The 23,916-nt window shown below is 37.8% G+C and overlaps 1 protein-coding gene across 4 annotated transcripts in view; it reads left to right on the plus strand.

The window, feature by feature from the left end:
• Positions 1-23,916, plus strand: part of ZRANB3 (zinc finger RANBP2-type containing 3) — a 306,476-nt gene that overhangs the window by 224,775 nt on the left and 57,785 nt on the right. For 3 of the 4 annotated variants that reach the window (XM_078451346.2, XM_078451347.2, XM_078451348.2), the window contains 3 exons: positions 17,900-18,019; positions 20,939-21,058; positions 23,649-23,828. In XM_078451346.2, coding sequence (XP_078307472.2) covers positions 17,900-18,019; positions 20,939-21,058; positions 23,649-23,828 — 420 coding nt within the window. Of the gene's footprint in view, positions 1-17,899; positions 18,020-20,938; positions 21,059-22,110; positions 22,881-23,648; positions 23,829-23,916 lie in introns of those variants that run through there. The other variant, XM_078451349.2, reaches the window with a different exon arrangement.

The following is a 23,916-nucleotide window of genomic DNA, read 5'->3' on the forward strand; positions in this document are numbered from 1 at the left end:
CCATTTGAGGATATTCCCCCTGAGCCTTTGGCTCCTCCAGCAGAAAAAGAAAATCCATGGCAAAAACCAGCACCAGCAGCACCACCCTACCCCCCACCCCAGTATTATGGGTTGCCCTGCCAGAGCCACTACTTTGATCTTTATCCATGGGGATTGCAGGGAAGCTTGTGAGGCTCAATCAGTGGGAATTTGACAGTGACAGAGAAGCAGGGAGGAGCTTGCAATAACCAGCACCTAAACCTTGGCACACTGAGTTTGTACCTGCAACATCATTGTTATTATCCCAATGGGTGACTTTGCTCATGTGCAGAACAACATCAGTGACACACTCTGACCAACGAGCACAGCAGGGTGCATATCTGCTTAATTCATATCATATGAGGATTTTCACCCACCGTAGAGGCCAGTTTGTCCATGCCCAGGCAGCGAGGTTAGTCATAGCCCCACCTGCTACAGAGAATGTCTCCTGGCTACATTTGACCAGAGGGGCTAGTGAAAACATCTGGAAGTTGTGCAGCATAGTAACACTCAAGCCAAGGGGCAAGTGGGCCAAGCTGATTGCCCCCAGAGCAAAGCCAGTTCCAGGCATGAGGATTCCTGTGCTAAGCACAGGCCTTAATTCATATCCAAGGCTGACAGTAGCTCCCAAACAGAGAGCCTATTCGGGAAATTGAGAGTAACCTAGAGCAGTCCCTCTTTCCAGCTGAGGCAAGGGTGAGACATAACTGTACCTACCCACTCTGATTCCTGGCCTCATCTGACCAGAGGGGCTAGTGAGAATACCTGAAAGCTATGTAGCCCAGAAGCACCTGAGCCAGTAGAAGGGCAGGCAGAGTTGATAGTTTGCAGAGCAAAGCCAGACACCTGTTCAGCTAGGGAATTTGGGGTACAGGTCAGCTTGAGTTTAAGACAACAAAGAGCTTTACTAGCATTGTAGCTGCTTCTCCCACTGCACTCGGGCAGGGAAACAATTTATGGCCCCACTTATTAGTGAATACAGCCTCCAGTCTACCCGATCGGAAAACCTTACCAGAGCATATGGTATCTGCATAGCGCATCTAACAGCCCATGCATAGTGACTTTTGAACAGAGAATATAGCCTATGGCTTCCCTCATCTGCACAGCAAAACTGGTGGCTTCACCTGGCCAGTATATAGTCTTGCCTGATTTGGGTCCCCAAACCATGAACCTTACAGTCCCTGGGTCCTGTCTTGCTGCCCTGCCAGGGCAGGGAAACGAATTCGTTACTCCATCTATAACCAAACATAGCACCCAGACCTGATCATCTAGTAAGCCTGACCAGAAAATCCAGGCAAATGTGGAGCCCATTCTCCAGCCTCACTTGGGTATAGAACCAAGCCAGCAGTCCTATCCAACCCTTCTCAGCCAGTAGCATATCTCCTTATCCTCAGCCTCAGAGCTGAAACTGTTGCCTTGCCACATTCATTTATAATAAAATCTCTCAGCAAACAAGGAATAGAAAAGGACTTTATCATCTGAATAAAAGGCATTTGTGAAAAACTTACAATTAACATCATACTTCATGCTCAAAGACAGAATGCTATTCCCTTAAAATCTAGAACATTACAAGAGAATCTGTTCTCACCACTTCTGTCCAACATTGTTTGGTTTAACATTGTTCTTATAACTATGTAATAAGGCTAGAAAAACAAATAAAAGGTACACAGATTGAAAAGGAAGAAGTATACAGACAACATGATTGTCTGCATGGAAAATCCAAGAACACTGAAGCCACTAGAACTGAGTGAATTTATCAAGGTTGCAGGATTCATGTTCAAATACAAAAATCATTTGTAGTTTTATATACTGGCAATAAAAAATATCAAGTTCAAATTTAAAAAATACAATTTGCAATAACATCAATAAACACGACCTACTTTGAGATAAATTCAACAAAATATAACTGAAAACTACAAAACATGGTCTAGAGAATACAAAGCAAGCTTAAATAAATGGCAAGGTAGATCATGTTCATGAATTAGAGGATTCAATATTGTTAAGATCCCGTTTCTCTGTAAATTAACTTATATTTTCACTGCAATGCTAATCAAAATCCCTGTAGTCTTTTGTAGAAATTAACAAGCTGCATGTAAAATTTATGAGGCAGCACAAAGGACTTAACTTTAGCCAAATTAATCCTGAACAAAGTTGAAAGACGCATACTGCATGATATAAATACTTAGAATAAAGTTACAGTAATTAAGACTTTGTGATAATTGGCATAAGGATAGCCATTTAGATTAGTGAACCAAAAAAGAGAGTCCAGAAATAGACCTTCATATAGATTGTCAATTGATGTTAGGGAATGAGATAAGATAACTCAATAGGGAAATGATAGTCTTTTCAAAGAATAATGTTGAGACAATTGAATATCCATAGGGGGAAAAATGAGCCTTGGACCATTGTTTTGCACCATAGATAAAAAGTTACCTGAGGGGCGTTTGAATGGCTCAGTCCGTTAAGCACGGGACTCTGATTTCAGCTCAGGTCATGATCTTGGGGTTTGTGAGATTGAGCTCTGCGTCGGGCTTTGCACTGACAGAGAGAGCCTGCTTGGGATTCTTCCTCTACCTGTTTTGTTAGGAAAAAGAAAATGTAAAATACAGATGGGAAGAAAATATTTGCAATACATTTCCCCTGCTCCATTTTGCCATGTTAAAATTTTTGGTTTGATCAGTGTTCATTGTTTACAATATAATGACTTTGTTAAACATTTCACAGTTGAGCTATAATTACATTTCTTTTGTTTGACAACTGTTGTTTTTCCAAGATTTAATAGCTGTTTTTTTCTTGTTTGCTTGCTTGCTTAGCTTTCTAAGTACCTGATACTGAGTACAGAATGCTTGCTTCTGTAGAAAGAGTATATATGAGAACCTTTTAGATAATTTCAAATCTGTGGTGAAAAATCCTAGTTGGATGTCAGACAAGTATCAGCAATCAGTAGAAAATTGGCACCTGATTCCTAGGATCCTTGAAAGGAGAGAAAGACGAGGAAAAGTCAGTTTTCCCCAGACTGGAAATGTTCCCAAAGATTAATGGCAGCAGAAGATCAGTCCTTGCTACCCTAATTCCCAGTGTTTAGTCCTTTTTCATTCCTTCCTGTTAGAACCTTTGTCCTCAACTACCTATGTAAACTGGAACTCTGTATTTCTATTTCTGGACAGCAGCCAGAAACAATTCATGGCATTGCTGAGTTGGAATTCTTAATACATTTTCCCCAGCATTAGTGATATCCAACAGTCAGGGTCTGTAGTAACTGTAAATAATACAGTTTGTCTACATTATAGATGAAATAGACTTTGGAGGAAGTAGCTAGTTTTAGACTACATGTAATAATGTTTCTATGAAAAAATGTGTTTCAGAGGGCTACCAAACCAATTTATAAATGGACTTTTGGAATACCACAGATTATAAATTGGCTACTATGTTATATGCATACTAGTGTTGAGACTTCCTTTTTTTGGTTATGTGTTTTCATGACTTATTCAACAAATATTTATTGAGTGCTTGCTATCTAGCAAGGATCATGCTTGGTGATAGGAAGGAAGGAATGTTGAACAAGATACATTGTCTATCTTTGAAGGAACTTGCAGTCTGTTGGAGAAGACAGTAAAATAAATGTTCAACTACAGCCCAGTATATTTAATGTTTAAATTAAAAACAAGATATGTTGGAAGCACTTTGGATAAGACATGTATCCCAGTCTTGAGAGTTCAGAAAAGATATCCCAAGGAATCAAGTGTGATTTAGCCAACTAGAGTAGAGGGGAAGTGAAATGGGAATCGGTTGGGGTTGATAGAGTGTATGTCAAGACAGATGAATAGTTTGTGCAAACTCACAAAGATTGGCCAGAAAAGGCATATTTAGGGAATCAAAAGTAGGTCATCATAGCCAAAACATGAAGTGTCAGGGAGGAATTCTGAGACTAGTTGAAGATCAGAGAGAGCAGTAACCCTATCATAAAGATCATAGTTTATAGTTTGTCCTAAGGGTTCTGAGCAATGAGGTAGAGAGTAAAATAGAGTAAAATGATCGGATTTGTGCCTTGGGAAAAGAACTATAGCTATGCGGAGAATGCACTGGAAGGAACAAGCCTGTAAGCAGGGAATTCAGTTGGGATGCCACACTGGTAGTCCAGGCTAACAGCAGTGACACTAAACAAAGGAAATGAAGGTAAAATAATGTTACTGGTAAAAAGTCAATTGGTGAATGATCCCAGATCATGACAATTAACTTTTCTTCTTCTATATCATTACTTTTATTGCTTTGTAATATTTGTTGAGAATACAATGGGTTAAAATGAACAAATTCTTTAGATTTAGGATCAGTATAGTACTTTCCTAGGAAAAAAGGACAGATGTAAGTGGTATGGTTTGGCCAACTCTCAGTGTTTTTCTGGTATATTGCAACACCTCATTTTACCGAAAACCTTTTAAGAGAAATGCCAGTACCATTTCTATAAAAATGATTAAACCAACCCATAATTTAAAATTTCTTGTCACTTTGGGGATGAGAGCATTCCTTAGTGCCTTAAAAACTTTTTAGAAGGCAAACTGCTCTAAACACTTTTCCATTATGCACAGAGTGCATTTCCTCTTTGCTGTCTTGCCTCAGCAGCTTCACACAGGTAGGATCCTATTTATAATATGCAGTGATGTATAATGAGGCCACTGAAGTATTCCCTGCTGCACAGGGATCAGGGCGTTGTGAGACTGAAGAGAACCTTGTCCTGTGCCAGTTCTTTTGTGTAAGAAAGGGACTCTGGCTCTAAACCAGGCACATTTGGCCTCTTGTTCTTTAGTAAGGATATGGTTGGTAATAATAAAGTGCAAATAAAACAATAATGTTTTCCTTGTAGAGGAAGAAAGAGATAGTATATTAGCTCTATGGCCATGTGGTCTGGAGGAAGGCTTTAATAAAGGTGGAGACATTTCCATTTGAGAGGGAGGAGTCATGCAGGAATTTTGAGGTGACAGGAATGGTTAAGTTTGGAATCACAGATGGAGAGATTTGCCTTAGAGAAAAGAAGAAATGCCTCTCATGACAAAAAGAAAGGAAATGAGGATGAATGAAAGCAACAAAAGGTAAAAATGTTCAGATGATGAATTCTTTTTTCCCTTTGTGGTGGGGTATTTGAAAGCCAAAAGGCATGGGTTGTGATTTCGAAGAAAATAGTAAAGGTTGAAGTGGTTTTTACAGTTTGATGGGGAAATACAGCAATAAGAGCTAGCACTTCTACCTTGGGACCATGGGCATCATGGGCCAAGCACTACTCCCTACATATTTTATGCACTAAGTCTTTAACTTCCACCACCACTCCATGAGGAGTAGGTACTTTTATCCCTTCTGTAGATGGAGAAACTAAAGCACAGAGTTTAAGTGACTTGCTCAAGGACTCAGATTGTAAATGATAGAGACAGGATTTGAACCCGGACAGTCTGGCTCCAGAGTACATGCACTTGGCCATCAGTGCAGTAGGATAGCTGAAAAATTTAATATTTGTTAGTGACCATGGGTTTAAAATGGTGTCTGTTTTCCTATTCATGATTTTTAAGCATCCCTGTGCAAACATGGAGAAAATTCAGAATTGAAATTTCTGTACATTCTATGTATAAAAATTTTTACCACACAAATAAGGTTTATTCATGCTTATGCTATAGTAGTACAAATTTGATGACTTTACTGACATGACTAGTAGATAGAGTTTAGAAACAGTAGAGTTTAGAGTTTAGAAGTGTTTTTGAAAATTGAGTTTAATTTTAAAAGAATTAGATGAGCTGTTTTGATCAATATTTTTATGATCAAACTTCCCTGAGATCAACTTTCTTTTTTTTTTTTTTTTTTTTAAGAATTTTGTCCCTTGGTTTGTACTTTTTTTTTTTTTAAGTTTATTTATTTTTGAGACAGAGAGAGACAGAGCATGAATGGGGGAGGGGCAGAGAGAGAGGGAGACACAGAATCGGAAGCAGGCTCCAGGCTCTGAGCTGTCAGCACAGAGCCCGACACGGGGCTCGAACTCACGGACTGTGAGATCATGACCTGAGCCAAAGTCGGACGCTTAACCGACTGAGCCACCCAGGCGCCCCGAGATCAGCTTTCATGAGAACAAGTTTTTAATTGAACTTTTTCCAGCAATCTCTTAACTTAGACAAAAAACTCCCCTCAAGCAATAATGCCTGCCCAGACAGAGAGCTCCCACTGGTCCAGACCACTTAGACCAGTATGAGCTTAACCTCCAACTGAAACTTGCACAGATGGACCATGGAGTGACTCATGGAGTGGTGGACAGTTACTACCTTTACGTCATTATCATTCTAAAATCTCTGTCCTAGGAGGAGCACAAACCTCATTTACATAACGTACAATGTATGTATAGGTATGTTTCCTTAAGGCACATGCATGACTTTATGCTTGCCTCTCCATACAATAACAAGTCTCCCTTTTCTAAATATTCATCCTAACCCTAAATAAAAGGAACCCACTCACCCTTGCTCAGGGACTCATGGCTTTGGAAGTTATTCCCTGTGATCTCCTTATTTGCTACAAATAAAGTTACCTTTGTGCGTCAGCTCCACCTGGTGTAGTTTCTATCTGTGACTCACTAACAAGTGAAGTAATGTTAGTTCAGTTACAGAATATGTCATTTAAGGGAATGTCAGCCCTCACCAATCATAGGGAGGGAGGGAGGAGGGGAGGGGAGGAGAGGGGAGGAGAGGGGAGGGGAGGGGAGGAGAGGAGAGGAGAGGACAGGACAGGACAGGAGAGGAGAGGACAGGAGAGGAGAGGACAGGAGAGGAGAGGAGAGAGAAGGGAGGAAGGAAAGGAAAGAAAGGAAGAAAAAGAATGGTTGGATAAAATGATTGCTTTATTATATCTTGTTCCAAAAAGTTGTATGGAAAGGCTTAGGATCCCAGGTTCTTTTGTAAAATTGTATTGGTTAAAGTATTAAATTGAAGTTGCCCTCTTTTCCTGGTATTGTAGCCCATCTGCTTCACTGTGAAATGGACTGCTTATAGAACTCAGTGTTAAAAGATTAGATGTATTAGAAGTACTAGATTTCTATCTACAGGTATATTCGTAGAGGATAAAAGTTGCAGGATATAAAATCAATGTACAGAAATCTGTTGCATTCCTATACACTAATAATGAAGCAGCAGAAAGTGAAATTAAGAAAACAATCTCATTTACAGTTACACCAAAAACAATAAAATATCTGAGAATAAACTTAACCAAAGAGGTGAAAGACTTGTATTCTGAAAACTGTAAAACACTAATGAAAGAGATTTAAGACCACTCCTCATGGGTTAGAAGAACAAATATTGTTAAAATGTCTATACTGCCCAAAGCCACTACATATTTAATGCAATTCCTTTCAAAATACCAACAACATTTTTCATAGAACTGTAACAAACTCCTAAAATTTGTATGGAACCACAAAAGACCTCAAATAGCCAAAGCAAGCTTGAGAAAGAAAAACAAAAGTGGAGGTATCACAGTTTCAGACTTCAAGTTATATTACGAAGCAGTAGTAATCAAAATAATATGGTACTTGATAAAAATAGACACATAGATCAATGGAATGGAACAGAAAACCCAGAAATAAACCCACAATTATATGGTCAGTTAATCTTCTGCAAAGGAGGGATGAATATACAACAGGAAACGACAATGTCTTCAACAAATGGTGTTGGGAAAACTGAACAGCTACATGTAAAAGAATGAAACTGGACTAGTTGCGTACACCATACACAAAAATAAACTCAAAATGGACCTAAATGTGAGACCTGTAACCATAAAAATCCTTGAAGAGAGCACAAGCAGTAATTTCTCTGACATTGGTCTTAGCAGCATTTTTCTAGATGTCTCCTGAGGCAAGGGAAAGAAAAGGGAACCATAAACAAAACTCAAAGGCAATCTACTGAATGGGAGAAGATATTTGTAAATGACATATCCAATAAAGGGTTACTATCCAAAATATATAAGGAACGGATACAACTCAATACCCAAAAAACTAATCCAATTAAAAATGGGCAGAAGACATAAATAGACATTTCTGCAAAGAAGACCTACAGATGGCCAAAAGACACATGAAAAGATGCTCAACATCACTCATCATCAGGGAAATGTACCTATTAAAATGGCTGAAATAAAAAACACAAGAAACAAGTGTCGGTGAGGGTGTAGAGTAAAAGGAAACCTCTTGCACTGTCGGCAGGAATACAAACTGGTACAGCCTCTCTGGAAAACAGTAAGGAGGTTTCTCTTAAAAAGTTAAAAATAGAATTATCCTGTGATCCAATAATCACATTACTGGGTATTTACCCCAAAAATACAAAAACACTAACTCAAACACCCCTATGTTTCTTGCAGCATTATTTACAATAGCGAAATTATGGAAGCAGTCCAAGTGTCCATCAATACATGAATGGATAAAGAAGATGTGGTGCACATACACACACACACATACTCATACACGCACACACACAGAATATGATTCAACCATAAAAAAATGAAACCTTGCCATTTGCAATGACATGGATAGAGTTAGAGAATATAATGCTAAATGATATAAGTCATTCAGAGAAAGAAAATTACCATATGGTCTCATTCATATGTGGAATTGAAGAAACAAAACAAACAAGCAAAGGAATAAAAGGAGAGACAAACCAAGAGTTTATCGAACTCAACACCCAAAAAACAAATAATCCTATGAAGAAATGGGCAAAAGACATGAATAGACACTTCTCCAAAGAAGACATCCCGATGGCCAACTGACATATGAAAAAATGCTCAACTTCATTCATCATCAGGGAAATACAAATCAAAACCACAATGAGATACCACCTTAAACCTGTCAGAATGGCTAACATTAACAACTCAGGCAACAAAAAATGTTGGCAAAGATGCAGAGAAAGAGAATCTCTTTTGCACTGCTGATGGGAATGCAAACTGGTGGAGCCACTCTGGAAAATAGTATTGAGGTTCCTCAGAAAATTAAAAATAGAACTACCTATGACCCAGCAGTTGCACTACTAGGTATTTATCCAAGGGATACAGGTATTCTGTTTTGAAAGGACACATGCACCCCAATGTTTATAGCAGCACTGTCAACAATAGCCCAAGTATGGAAAGAGCCCAAATGTCCATCGATGGATGAATAGATAAAGAAGATGTGGTGTATATATATACAATGGATTATTACTCTGCAATCAAAAAGAATGAAATCTTGCCATTTGCAATGACGTGAATGGAACTAGAAGATATTATCCTAAGTGAAATTAGAGAAAGACAAAATCAGATGACCTCACTCATATGAGGAATTTAAGACAAAACAGTTGAACATAAGGGCTGGGAGGCAAAAATAATACAAAAGCAGGGAGAGGGACAAAACATAAGAGACTCTTAAATATGGAGAACAAACAGAGGGTTACTGGAGGAGTTGTAGGAGGGGGGATGGGCTAAATGGGTAAGGGGTGGTAAGGAGTCTACTCAAAATCATTGTTGCACTATATGCTAACTTGGATGTAAATTAAAAAAATAAATTTAGGGGTGCCTGGGTGGCTCAGTCAGTTAAGCATCAGACTTCGGCTCAGGTCATGATCTCACAGTTCATGAGTTTGAGCTGAGCCCTGCATCGGGCTTTGTGGTGACAGCTTAGAGCCTGGAGCCTACTTCAGATTCTATGTCTCCCTCTCTCTCTGCTCCTCACCCACTCATGCTCTGTCTCTCTCTCCTTCAAAAAGAAATAAAAACATTAAATAAATAAATAGATAAATAAATAATTTTTATAAAATAAATAGAAGAAGAAAAAAAGACAAACCAAGAAACAGACTCTTAACTATAGTGAACAAAACTGATGGTTAGTAGAGGGGAGGTGGGTGGAGGGATGGGAGACATTTGGAATAGGAATTAAAGAGTACACTTATGATGAAAAAAATTAAATGAAATGATAAAAAAGAAAGAAACATGGCTAGAAATAAGAAAACACTTAACAGTAGTTCACTCAAACCTTCTTTGGAAGTGAAACTATTATTTTTTTTGGCATGGTGCTCAGTGAAATGTCCAAAATACTGATATCATAATATGGAACTACCATTCTTCTCCTGAAGGCTGTCTTCTACTGGATTTGAAAATATTTACTACAGATTTGAAAATATCTTTTCAGGCTGATAAAGTGGTTTCTAAATTAAGAGCCATGGCACATCCCCAAAGGCAAGGGAATTAAAAGCAAAAGTGAATTACTGGGACCTTATGAAGATAAAAAGCTTCTGCACAGCAAAGGAAACAACCAACAAAACTAAAAGGCAACCAACGGAATGGGAAAAGATATTTGCAAATGACACATCGGACAAAGGGCTAGTATCCAAAATCTATAAAGAGCTCATCAAACTCCACACCCGAAAAACAAATAACCCAGTGAAGAAATGGGCAGAAAACATGAATAGACACTTCTCTAAAGAAGACATCCGGATGGCCAACAGGCACATGAAAAGATGTTCAACGTCTCTCCTTATCAGGGAAATACAAATCAAAACCACACTCAGATATCACCTCACGCCAGTCAGAGTGGCCAAAATGAAGAAATCAGGAGACTATAGATGCTGGAGAGGATGTGGAGAAACAGGAACCCTCTTGCACTGTTGGTGGGAATGCAAATTGGTGCAGCCGCTCTGGAAAGCAGTGTGGACGTTCCTCAGAAAATTAAAAATAGACCTACCCTATGACCCAGCAATAGCACTGCTAGGAATTTATCCAAGGGATACAGGAGTACTGATGCATAGGGGCACCTGTACCCCAATGTTTATAGCGGCACTCTCAACAATAGCCAAATTATGGAAAGAGCCTAAATGTCCATCAACTGATGAATGGATAAAGAAATTGTGGTTTATATACACAATGGAATACTACGTGGCAATGAGAAAAAATGAAATATGGCCTTTTGTAGCAACATGGATGGAACTGGAGAGTGTGATGCTAAGTGAAATAAGCCATACAGAGAAAGACAGATACCATATGGTTTCACTCTTATGTGGATCCTGAGAAACATAACAGAAACCCATGGGGGAGGGGAAGGAAAAAAAAAAAAAAAGAGGTTAGAGTGGGAGAGAGCCAAAGCATAAGAGACTGTTAAAAACTGAGAACAAACTGAGGGTTGATGGGGGGTGGGAGGGAGGGCAGGGTGGGTGATGGGTATTGAGGAGGGCACCTTTTGGGATGAGCACTGGGTGTTGTATGGAAACCAATTTGACAGTAAATTTCATATATTAAAAAATAAAAAAATAAATAAATAAATTAAGAGCCATGGGCCAATGGAAGGGATAGCAGAAGACACATTTCTAGCCTTTCTTTTGTGGTGGTCTGTGGGGCGGGACAGGGTGGGTTGGGGGTGAATAAGCAATGCATATTCCCTTTTACTTGCATACTTTCCTCTTATAATTTTAAAGAGTAAAGGTTAAATCAACTATCACAGATAAATTAATAAATACTGTGAAGTGAACAAGACAAATGTATAAAAACAAAAGAAGCGGAGAGGATATCAACTGGTGAATGGGCAAATAAAATGTGATATATCCATACAATGGAATGTTATATGGCAATGAAATGAAATTAAATACCAACATGTGGTGCAACATGGATTGAAAACCTTATGCTAATAAAGATGCCAGTCATAAAAGATTGCATTGTATTATTCATTTTATGTGAAATGTCCAAAATAGTCCAATTCATAGAGACAGAAAGTAGATTAGTGTTTGTCTAGAGCTAGGGGGTGAGGCAGAGACCATGGTGGGGATATCATGGCTAAGAGATGAAGGGTTTCTTTGTAGGATAATGAAAATATTCTAAAACTGACTATGGTGATGGATGCACATCTCTGTGGATAAAACTAAAAGCCATTGAACTACACACTTCAAATGGGTGAAGTTAATGGTATGTGAATTATATCCCAATAAAGGTATTGTGGGTTTTTTGTGTTTTTGTTTATTTGTTTGTTGAAAGAACCCAGCTTCTTCTGTCTTTCTGCTTTGTCTATGCTAGGTTGCTGCTTGTTCTTAATGGCTTCCTTAGGCCCCAAGATGGCTGCTGCACTTCCTTATACCATGTACAGACCATAATGTCCAAAGCAAGAAAAAGCCTTCCTAAGGGTCCCTTTGTCAGTGAGGATTTTTTTGGAAGGCCCCTGCAGACTTCTCCCATTTCTTATTAGAGTCACTTGCAGGGAGAATGGAAGTGCTAGGCTTGCGTAGACCAATCACAATTCACCCTGTGTTTATTTAAAAGAGCTCGAAGAACTTTCCTTAAAGCACATGGCCACCCTATATCTAAATAAAACTGCATTTGCTCTGGGGCCTAAGGACTTAAGAATTTAAGGAGGAGCTTCTTTTATGCTCATACTCCTTTAACTGAAATTTGTAGCAGCTAAATAAAAAAATCATTCTGATACTTATTAAAATGGTAAGGAAGACTTCATTCAAGATCATTGCAAAGGAGTCAACCCTCTTACAGTTGTGGAGAGAGACTGCTCAACTCTGAATTCAACAAGAACCAGTGGGGATTTAGCCACCCTGCAACATGAAGGGGGTCAGTGGATGCAAAATTACTAAGAAGAGACATTAAGGCTAGGGAGATTCTTGCTCAAGAAAGCCAAGGGCTTAAACATCATAAGTGGGGGATGAGGAACTTAATCAGATATCAAGGGTTGATCAGGTAGCAAGGGTAGGGGCTTTCTTGATAAACTGACTCAGCAGGATTCTTGCTGAGCCTTGGCTATGTAGACCTGGCCAGGACAGGCTGAGGCCTAGTCAAGAAGAGGGACGAGGGAAGCGAAACTAATATTTGGTCATGGACAGAGTCTCTTGTCATAATGCAGATTTGATGGTTTTTTTCATTCTTTGTTTCTCCCTTTTATCATTTGATTAAAAGCTGACAATTTAAAATCAAGTAAATTTCATCAGGTCTTTAATGTGCTTGAGGCTTTTCTTTACTTTTACTTCAAAAATTATGATGTACACCTACCTATTCACTAAAACCAATTTAAGAAACAAATATTAGCATATATTATATTCTCTTCATTTCTGAATTTCTTTAAATGAGATGTATGGTCTTCATTATTTAAACTAGAGCTTGGACTAACAGACAGTTTCAGCAAAGTAAGATTGTGAATACATAAATTTTTTGCAACTTCTGCAAAACCTGAACTTGCATAACCAAAATACTGATTGGGACCTGCCATTCCACATAATTCACACTTAAGATAGTTTGAAAGCAACTTCCTGCCCAGATAATGTAAAATATGACAATGCAGTGACAGTTTTAATTAGAATAAAATCAGAACAGTTAACATGCTTGTATGGTACATTTTAAAATGCAGTGATTTGCAGTCCCCTTGTAAGAACCTAATGGAAATCCTAAGGGTTGTTACATAGATATTTTGGTTCTCTTTCTCTAGGAAGCAAGGTCACAATGATTTTTAAGTTACTAGGCTAGTCCCAATAGACTGTTTAGCCCATTATATAATTGAACTTGCAATATTAATATTAACCATAAGCCTTTCTAAACCAGTGATTAGAAGGAGTGGGAAACAGGACGCTTGGGCTTTGGCATCAGCAGTTTCTGATTGTAATGAGTAAGGGGTGATATCAGTGGAGGGGACTCTGGCAGAAATAGCTTGCTCAGGCAGGGAATGCATCTGAAACTGGGGATACAGTGGTTGTATAATTTCTAAGTCTGCAATGGATGGTAAATGAATGTACCTAAAAAATACTCCAACTTGACGTGTGTTTTTTTGAAAGACTTATCACAGTAAATACAGCTCTTTAGCCAAACAAGCGGTTTATTAAAGTGGTTCAGTTACCATGGCAACATATCTGGAATTTATAGCTCTTTAGTTTGAGAGTACTTCATTTCACTCTCTGAGGCACTGAAATCCAAGGCTAAAGTTCTTAATGGCCTCCATTAAGTCTCATTGTATGATGAATTTCTATTGTTTGGAAAATGTATACATACAAAATGTAGCGTGCAAAATCAGTCCTATGAGTTTATAGTTGTGTGCATTAATTTTAAATAGGTACTTTTCAATTTGGAAATGTCCCTGTTAAAAAATTTTTTTATTATTGCCAAAGCTACATACAATCCTAGTTTAATGAAGAAAAACAGCTATTTCAAAAAATATGTCTTCTGAACTTACTCCCCAGAGGCAACCACTTTCTGTTCTTTTAGCTGTTTTTTGGTTTTCTTTTAATATTTACTTCAAATCCCTCAGCAACATGTTTATATTGCTTCTTGGTTTGTATTACTGCTTGCTTTGTGTCTTTAGCTGTCATCAATTATTTGAGTTTCTGTGTATTTGAAAATAGCTTTATTCTACTTTTATTCCTGATTTTTAATTTGGGTGTATATAATTCTTAATTAGAAATCATTTTCTCAGGGTGCCTGGGTGGTTCAGTCAGTTAAGCATCTAACTTTTTTTTTTTTTAATGTTTTATTTATTCTTGAGAAAGAGAGACAGAGTGTGAGTAGGGGAGGGGCAGAGAGGGAAACACAGAATCTGAAGCAGGCTACAGGCTCTGTCAGCACAGAGCCCGACACAGGGCTCAAACCCACAAACTGTGAGATCATGACCTGATCCGAAGTCGGACGCTTAACTGACTGAGCCGCTTGGTTTTGGTTCAGATCATGACCTCATGGTCATGAGATCAAGCCCCACATCTTGAGAGAAACTTTGGATTCTCTCTTTCCCTCTTCCTATGCCCCTCTCCCACTCATGCCCTCTAGAAAGAAAGAAAGAAAGAAAGAAAGAAAGAAAGAAAGAAAGAAAGAAAGAAAGAAAGAAAGAAAGAAAGAAAGAAAAGAAAGAAAGAAAGAAAGAAAGAAAGAAAGAAAGGAAGAAAGAAAGGAAGGAAGAAAGAAAGAGGAAGGAAGGAAGGAAGGAAGGAAGGAAGGAAGGAAGGAAGAAATGAAAGATAGGAAGGAAGAAAGGAATCATTTTCTCAGAATTACTACAGATATTGAGAAATCCAATGCACTTCAAGTCTTTTGTTTTAATTATTTTCCTCCCTTCCCTGGATGCTTAAAGAATTATTTCTTTGTTCCCAGTGTTCTAAAGTTTCATGATGATGGACCACACTCTAGGTCCATTTTCATCCATGGATCCTCAGAGGACCTATTCCATTTTCCATTTTGAAAACTCCTGCCCTTAAGTTTTATAAAATTTTTTTTTTCTCTGATTATTTTCTTTCCTCTGTTTTCTCTGTTGTATCTAGAAATTTTATTCATGTATTGCCGTCTTGGTTTGGTTCTCTAATTTTCTTACACTTTTATATTTACTCTATTATAATTTTTCATCTACTTCCTGGAAGATTTTCTTGGCTTCATAACCAGTGAATTTTTAATTCCTACTGTTAGATTTTTAATTTCCAAAAGTATTTCCGCCCCTTTCCCTCTTAGCCACTCCATTTTTAGAGCATCCTGTTGTCTTACAAATGTAATCTCTTCTAGTTACACTGACTGGAAACTGTACATGGATATGACTTATAGACTATGGCCTTCAATAACGGATGATCTGACTGGATGTCTTGTTGAGGAACCCTCAATATTAGACTCTTTAGTCTTTTCTTTTTGGCTTGTCACATTCCCTAGAATATAATCAATTTATATGATTCTCCTCTCCTGTGTAGAAGGCATGAGCCTCTTTGTCTTTTTGGAGACATGGGAGGATAAGAAGGCTGAGAGAGAAGGGCAGATCTCCACATTTATTATGTAACTTTTATTTAATCCCTATGATTTTTGTAGAATAGCCTACCATCATTGTAGGATTCCTTTATCCATATACCTTCTGTTTTATGCTCTCTAGAAAATAAATCTCTTGCTTTCTGCCAGAGTAGGTTGGAGAAGTACTCTATTGTGTGGAATAGGAATAGGAGAATATCTAGATCAGTGTTGGTACATGATCAACTCCTCAAATATTATTTTGACCAATCCTCCTGTTGTAGCCACACCCCCAACCTCACTTCCCTTAGCACCATTTCCTAAGCCTTTTTTACATTACCTCTATTCTAAACCTCTTGCTTGTCAACTTTCCATACTTCCACCTTAGGAGCTGTCAGGTTGGCTAATTAGTTACTAAGCATCTGTCTACTTTCTAGTTTCCAAAGTTTTGTCACTATTAATTCCTCTTGAGTTCTCTGTATGCTTTGCTGTCTTTTAAATACAACATTGAGGGGTGCCTGGGTGGCTTAGTTGATTGAGCGTCAGACTCTTGATTTCACCTCAGGTTATGATATTGTACTTCGTGAGATCGAGCCCCATGTCCAGGCTCTGCACTGATAGCTCAGGGCCTGTTTGGGATTCTCTCACTCCTTCTCTCTCTGCCCCTCTCCTGCTCACACTCTGTCTCTCTCTAAGTAAATGAACAGTAAATATATAATACATACATACATACATACATACATACAGCATTTAGAGGGAGTCTAGGTTAAATGTGTTCAGCCTGCTCTCTTTTCCCAAAATTTCTAACTAGTTTTTTTTAAGTTTATTTATTTTGAGAGAGAGAGAGAGAGAGAGAGAGAGAGAGAGAGAGAGAGAGAGAGAAAACATGCTTGAGCAGGGGAGGGGCAAAGAGAGAGAGAGAATCCCAAGCAGACTCCACCTTGTCAGCACAGAGCCAGACGAAAGGCTTGATTGAACTCACAAATTGTGAGATCATGCCCTGGGCCAAAGTCAAGAGTTGTTCACCCAACTGACTGAGCGATCTAACTAGCTTTTAATAGTTAAGAGACTACATTTGTGTTTTAGATTAAATTGATGCTTTAAATTTGATTCCTATTTAATTCATCTCACATTGATTACTCATTCTTAATAGATAACTTGTCCTCAAGTTAACTAAGAAAAGCCTTTTTAGGGGCACCTGCGTGGCTCAGTCTGTTACTCATCTCTTGATCTTGGCTCAGGTCATGATCTCACTGTTCATATGTTTGAGCCCCAACATCGGGCTCCTTGCTGATAGTATGGAGCCTACTTGGGATTTTCTCTCATCTGCTCTCTGCACACTTCCCCTTCCCTCCTGCTGGCATGCTTTCACTCACTGTCTTCTCTCTCTTAAAATAAATAAATAAACTTTTAAAAAGAGAGAGAGAGAAAAGTCTTTTTAATCTGAGCTATCTTGATTTTCTCCTTTCTCCTTCACAGTTTCTCCATATGTCCTTCTGTGCTCTTGACCTCCCTCCTGTTCCCTTTATCCTATCACTTCAGCCTCTTCTACAACCTTCTGCTTCTTGGAGACAAGCTTAGATCCCCTCATTGTCCATTTCCATTAGCCTATCTACACTTTAAATGCCCTATTTCTAAACCTACCTAAGCTTCTTAGTTAAAAAAACAAATGAATCAACTTTCCTTAACCCTTACGCTCTAGTCCCAGCTTTCTTAATTTGTAGTCTTCTCTTAAAAAAAAAAAAAAAAAAAAAAAAAGTGCTGTTCATTCATTTCCTCCTTAACCCTATTCCACGTAGTCTTTTATATGAGCTTTTTTGAAAATGAGCTTCTAAACAAAACCACCAACCCCTTTTTGGCCATAGCCTAATTGACTACCTCTTTTCCATTGGAACTTTTTCTTCTCATTCTTGACTTGTTCTTGTTTTACTTCTCAAGGTGTTTTTATTTGTTTGTTTGTTTTTATTCCCTCCCTTGTGTCTCTTTTTCCCTTTTCCCCTTAAATGTGGGCCTCTATTTCCTTAGTCTACCTCGAGAGCAAAGCACTTAGTTCATAGAAACTTACTGACTTCTGAAAAGTTTTTCATGCTTTATGAAAAGAAAGTGACGTAAGTGACATTTTTCAAATAAAGATTTGTATGACATTAATGGAGGTTTAACTTTTAATATCTAGGCAGGTGCTGTAAAGGACTATATTAAGATGATGCTTCAGAACGATTCACTTAAATTTCTGGTGTTTGCTCATCATTTAAGCATGCTCCAAGCTTGCACAGAAGCAGTCATAGAAAACAAGGTATGTTATTTTTCTATGAAATACTTTTAAGATGCAGATTTTTAATATAATAAACATCAATTGTAGTCTTGTAATTGAGGTTTTTTTGGCCTTCTTTAAATGATGGTATATTATTATTAGATTTTCTTCTTGCAAATTACACTAATATTATATATTACTATTATGTTGATGATACACTATTAAATTTTTTCTTTTCTTCCAGGCTTATAATTTTCCACTAATCTAATTATCTGGGTTGACTAAAATATGCTGACTTGATAGCCTATATTGTGAATTTCAGCATTGTTACTGGATACACCATTTGAGACTGATGTAGACAGTTAAAAATTAAAATTCTTATTTACCCTCAAGGCAACCTTAGAACATGGGTGATGTTGAGGGGAAACAGAGAATGAATTCAGCCAATTTTAGTGCCCAACTGCAGTCATACCTTTTAAACTTTAAACAGAGTATGTTGCCTGGAAGATTTAGTACAGGGGAATGTGAAACATATGGCCCAGGTACAGTATCAGGTAAGCTCTCCAAACCTGCTGGCCTTAACTGCATTTTCTTAGGTTCACCTAATTCCCCAACAGTCTTATCAGAGACAGCATCTGCCATTTTTTCTTTCAGAGTTTAAATCTGTCATCTCTCTTTATGTGCTGAGGGCTTTTGGAGATGCTCAGAAACTGCAAAGAAATTTTCTGACAAATTGTGTGAGCTTAATATACATGGAGTGGCAGAACCACTTGCCTGTGTAGGTAGATTTTTTACATGGAGGAATTAAGCCATGTTTTTAAAAACTTTGTATACATATTATGAGCATTTGGCAGTCTGTTTATTAACATTACCAAAGAAGTAATTCTCATTTTTCCTTCACAGACAGATTTATGATAACATAATAAAGTGCTATCTGTGAAAAGGTGTTCTCACATTGATTATCGTAGTATTGATTTAAATATTGATTCCTTTTTAAAAAAATTTTTTTTAATAATTATTTTTGAGAGAGAGAGAGAGGGAGGGAGGGAGGGAGGGAGGGAGGGAGGGAGGGAGACGCAGAATCTGAAGCAGCCTCCAAGCTCTGAGCTGTCAGCACTGAGCCCCACATGGGGGTCAAACTCCCAAATCTCAAGATCAGGACCTGAGCCAAAGTCAGACGCTTAACCAACTGAGCCACTCAGGCGCCCCTCATATAGTATTTTTTTTAATGTTTATTTATTTTTGAGAGAGAGTGCAAGTGGGGAAGGGGCAGAGAGAGAGAGGATCTGAAGTGGGCTCACCCTGACATCAGAGAGCCTGATATGGGGCTCAAACTCAGTAACCATGAGATCATGGCCTGAGCTTAAGTCAGACACTTAACTGACTGAGCCACCCAGGTGCCCCTAATTATTGTACAGTATTTTTAAAACACCTTTTGAGAAAGTTAATCTCAGAAATATTTAAAAAATAAAAATAAAAAAAAAATAAAAGAAAAGGGGCGCCTGGGTGGCTCAGTCGGTTGGGCGTCCGACTTTAGCTCAGGTCACGATTGCGCGGTCCGTGAGTTCGAGCCCCGCGTTGGGCTCTGGGCTGATGACTCAGAGCCTGGAGCCTGCTTCCGATTCTATGTCTCCCTCTCTCTCTGCCCCTCTCCCGTTCATGCTCTGTCTCTCTCTGTCTCAAAAATAAATAAACGTTAAAAAAAAATTTTTTTTTAATATTTTTAAATGATTGGGGAATAAAATCAAATTCATAATATTTTCTTATTCTGATTCCATTAAACTTAAATCCTTAAAATTACTGGGATCTATTCTAAGTATGGCAGTCTGTCTCTTCTCCCCACTTCTGCTTTACTAATGTGTTTAGAATCCCATTTAACATCACTAACATTTAAAAATGATAGGTAGTCATGGGTTGGAGGCGAATTTCTCCCAAACTCTGTCTAACCTGACTGTGTGTATTTTCTTTAGAAAGACTGTCAGAAGATCTTATAATCTCTCTCATTGGATTTTAAATCGATCACTGATGAATTTATATGTTTGTGAAGACACACAAAGTTAATATGATACATTCTATTTAATGATTAACTTAAATATTTCCTTGTGAAAGTGAATATTTATATGTCTTGACTATTGAAGGCTGTGTTTTCCATAAAAGTGCTTATAAAATGAGACTACTATTTGAAATTCAGGACTTCTACTGAATTTTAGAAAATTGAGTAATGAGTCATTTTTAACTACTCTCACACACACTGATTGTGCTCCCCTTTACCCAGCCCAAATCATCCCTAAAAGACAGCACTGTTCAATTTAGCACTTAATGTTTCCCTACTTTTAAAAAATGTGTGTGAGTGTCTTGGTTCCCCAACTCAATGGAGATGACCTTATCACATATTTCTTTTAAATTTAGAAATGTGAAAAAAAATGAATTCAAATCGTACTCTAAAAAAGCTATTTTCCCAATTAATATTGAAATACTTCAGAAATAAATGCACTATTCTTCATGAATCCTTAATAATGGGGGTAAATCCTCTTTCTCCCTTCTCCCCTGTCTGGCTTTATTTTTATTTTAGAATTAGTGAACCTGTAACTTTGAAGTTAGCCTGATCTGTCATTTAAAGTTAGCATGTGAATTTTCATAGAATTTTACTGAAGACATTAGTTCAGTGATGATTTATGGAGCCCTGTTTTATACACGGCATTCACTTGGCATTGATGGTATGAAGATGAATTAGACACAGATCCTACCCTCAAGTAGATTAAAAGATTTAAAAATATGGAATTGTTATAAGAAGCATTAAGAAATTTGGTTAAGATTCTTCTTATATAACATTTACTAACCTTTCATCTTAACCCATTTCTGTTTTGTTATGTGAGCATAAAAATCAGGTATAAACTATATAAAATGAGATAGGTGCATCGGGGTTTGTGCTAATGTTGCCATCTCCCTTGTTGATACTAGACACGCTACATTAGGATAGATGGAAGTGTTCCGTCTTCAGAAAGAATACATCTAGTTAATCAGTTTCAAAAAGATCCTGATACTCGTGTGGCTATCCTAAGCATTCAGGCTGCTGGCCAGGTAAGAAATTTCAGGTGTTAATTTGATAATGAAATGTCATTAAGATAATAAAAAGGTCATTAACCATAATTATAGCTTTATATCAAGATAAAAGTGTAATAAATATTCTACTTTGGAGAATATTTGAGAGAGACCTCAACACTTTTGACTCAAAGCTTCCTAAATTTTCAAGGAAAGAATTGCCTAGATGAGTATAGCTAATTTGATTGTAATACTTTTCCATGACCTTTTTTTTTTTCTTACTTTTAATTTGCATAGAATTTCCTTTCATTTCCTATAGCACACATCTTAGTTGGTTTTACCAGAGCTTCTGAGGCAAGGTGGCCTGAGGGAAAAGAACTCTTCTGTCTGAGAACTTTTTATGGAGTGTCCCTGGTTTGACCCTTAAGATTGGGTTTGGCTAGAAGTAAATGAGAACCCAAATTAAGAATGACTCAAATACACAAAGTTTATTCTCTTACGTAGACAGTCCAAGGTTTGCATGGTGGTTCCACAAAGTCCTTAGGTCTTAAGCTTCTCCTGTCTTTCTGCTCTACCACTCCTAGCAGGTTATCTCTTACTTAAGAGAGCTGCTGGAGTTCTTCCACATACCTGTCATCCAGGCAGCTGACTGGAGAAAGGCACGCTGCAGCCCATTCACCTGCAGTTAGCCCCATGGTTACAACTAACTTCAAGGAAAGCAGGAGAAAGTAGCCTTTGTTTTGTCTAGTCACACTAAAAATCAGGTGTTCTGTTACAAAGAAATAAAAACCAAATGGCTCTTGTGGAAGACAACACCATGCCATGTAAGGGAGATCCTTCTGGACTTTTTTTCTACTAACATCCCACAATATTTTGATGTAAATGTCTAAGCCAGGAAACGTAACATAGGGAAAAGGAGTTGAGCATATTGAGGTGCGTCCAACCTGGTAAAGAGCATATCTGTCATCTTCTCTAGACTGTGGAATCTAAACCAGGGCCAGAGACCTGCTTTTAGCAAGCTAATTGACATCTGTAAAATTGTACAGAGAAACTCCATGACGATGAAGAAGTTCCAGAACTCACTAGGAGTTCTAACCAAAAGGAGAAGTGTCTCAGCATTTCCCCCATGTTGGATGAAACTTGTGGTCATCTGAGTTTTATGTCTGTTAAAATATTCTAGCCAGAGAGAGTATCCTCACAAAGATCCTTAAAAATGGAGTGCTGATAGCATGGTAGAAGAAAGGTTGGAGGAAGCCACACAGAAGGATCTGCTTGATAAAAAGACTTTTTGAAATTAAGATTGTATAGGGCACCAGTATTTTACTCAAGGCTTTATTCCTGAAGACCTGCTGTAATTCAAAATTTGTATACCTGAATCCTTGTATGTCCATAGGCATAAAGGAAAGTAGAAAGGGCTGTGTTCTTAGGGCATGTGAATCTTCCATTATAGTTTAGTAGTATCTCAGAGGGACGTGGGTCTTGCCAGCATATTTCCCGTTTATTCTTGTATGGTCATATGATGCTTAAAAGTGTCCATCCCTCTTTAAATACTCCTTCTTATTCTTCAGCATCATCTCTAACATTTTGTGGTGTTTCCTTTCCTAAATAGCAGCACAGCTTAGCTTGATGGCTATTTGGTTTGCCATGTTTTTATCACTTCTAACTTCTGTTCCAAAGTGATACATCTTTAGTGAGAACTCCTGCCCCCATCTAATGAATGCTAGTTTGACATTGTTATGTGATATAAAAATATTTGAAGGTAACAAAAAATAGCAGCACAGCAGTTGCCAAAGTCATTCTCCAATGGAAGTTCCAGTGCATGTAAACAACAGTGTGGATTAGATGATTCTGTCAATGGATGGTAGGTATTTCTGTCAACCTCATAACATCCTTTACTACTGTGTGGCAACAACTTAAGCACCGTTCACATTTCACTCAGCCTTTCAACTTTAAGATCATGTATTTTTGGACACATTCTTTGAGGAGATTTGTATTATTTCTCATATATTGATTATAAAACAAGACTTAATACTTATTCATGTCACACTGTTTCAGACTGATGTAACATGCAATTGCACAAAAAATTCAGTTGTGTTACATACTGAGATACAAACCAGTAAACGAGGGTTTTGAGATGTGGGAGAAATTTCATAGGAAGAGAACATTGTGACTGGAGACATGATTTTCTTGCTTTATAGAACAACACTGAACTAAATGAATAGAGGAAGTCATTGCTGTCTGCCTAGTTGCTATGGATACCATGTGTTAGAAATTATATTCTCGTTTATAATTCATTTTATTAGATTTTCCAGTGGTAATGTGAATCCAGTCCTCATCAGAGGATAAAATGATTTTGTTTATATATATATCCATCAAACTGACTTTTGAAATTACTGAAATACCTTTTAAGTGTGTTTTTTGTAGTTTACCTGGCCATTTGCAATAAGCAGTCTTCATTTGCCTTTCATGAATTAAATTTTCTTAATTTGGCTTAAAATGAAAGACTGATTTATTTTTAAGTCCTTCAGCTTTCTCTTGTTCATTTAACATGTTCAGAAAGACTTTATTATATACGGCTCTATGTTACATTCTCAGTTTATTTGCATCTCAATTTCTTTATTTTGCTTAGGGTTTGACATTTACTGCTGCAACTCATGTTGTATTTGCTGAGTTGTATTGGGACCCTGGTCATATAAAACAAGCAGAAGACCGTGCTCACCGAATTGGACAGTGCAGTTCTGTGAATATTCACTACCTTGTTGCAAATGGGACCCTAGACACCCTTATGTGGGGAATGTTGAATCGAAAGGTAAAGCTTGAATTCAGGGTTATCACTGTACTCATTATTATGCAGAGCCTACGTAAGTTAAGAGGCTAAGTTGTAGTGTTCAGGCAAA

This window comes from Panthera onca, chromosome C1 (assembly GCF_046562875.1).
Source record: "Panthera onca isolate mPanOnc1 chromosome C1, mPanOnc1 haplotype 2, whole genome shotgun sequence".
In the NCBI taxonomy this organism is placed as follows: Eukaryota; Metazoa; Chordata; class Mammalia; order Carnivora; family Felidae; genus Panthera; species Panthera onca.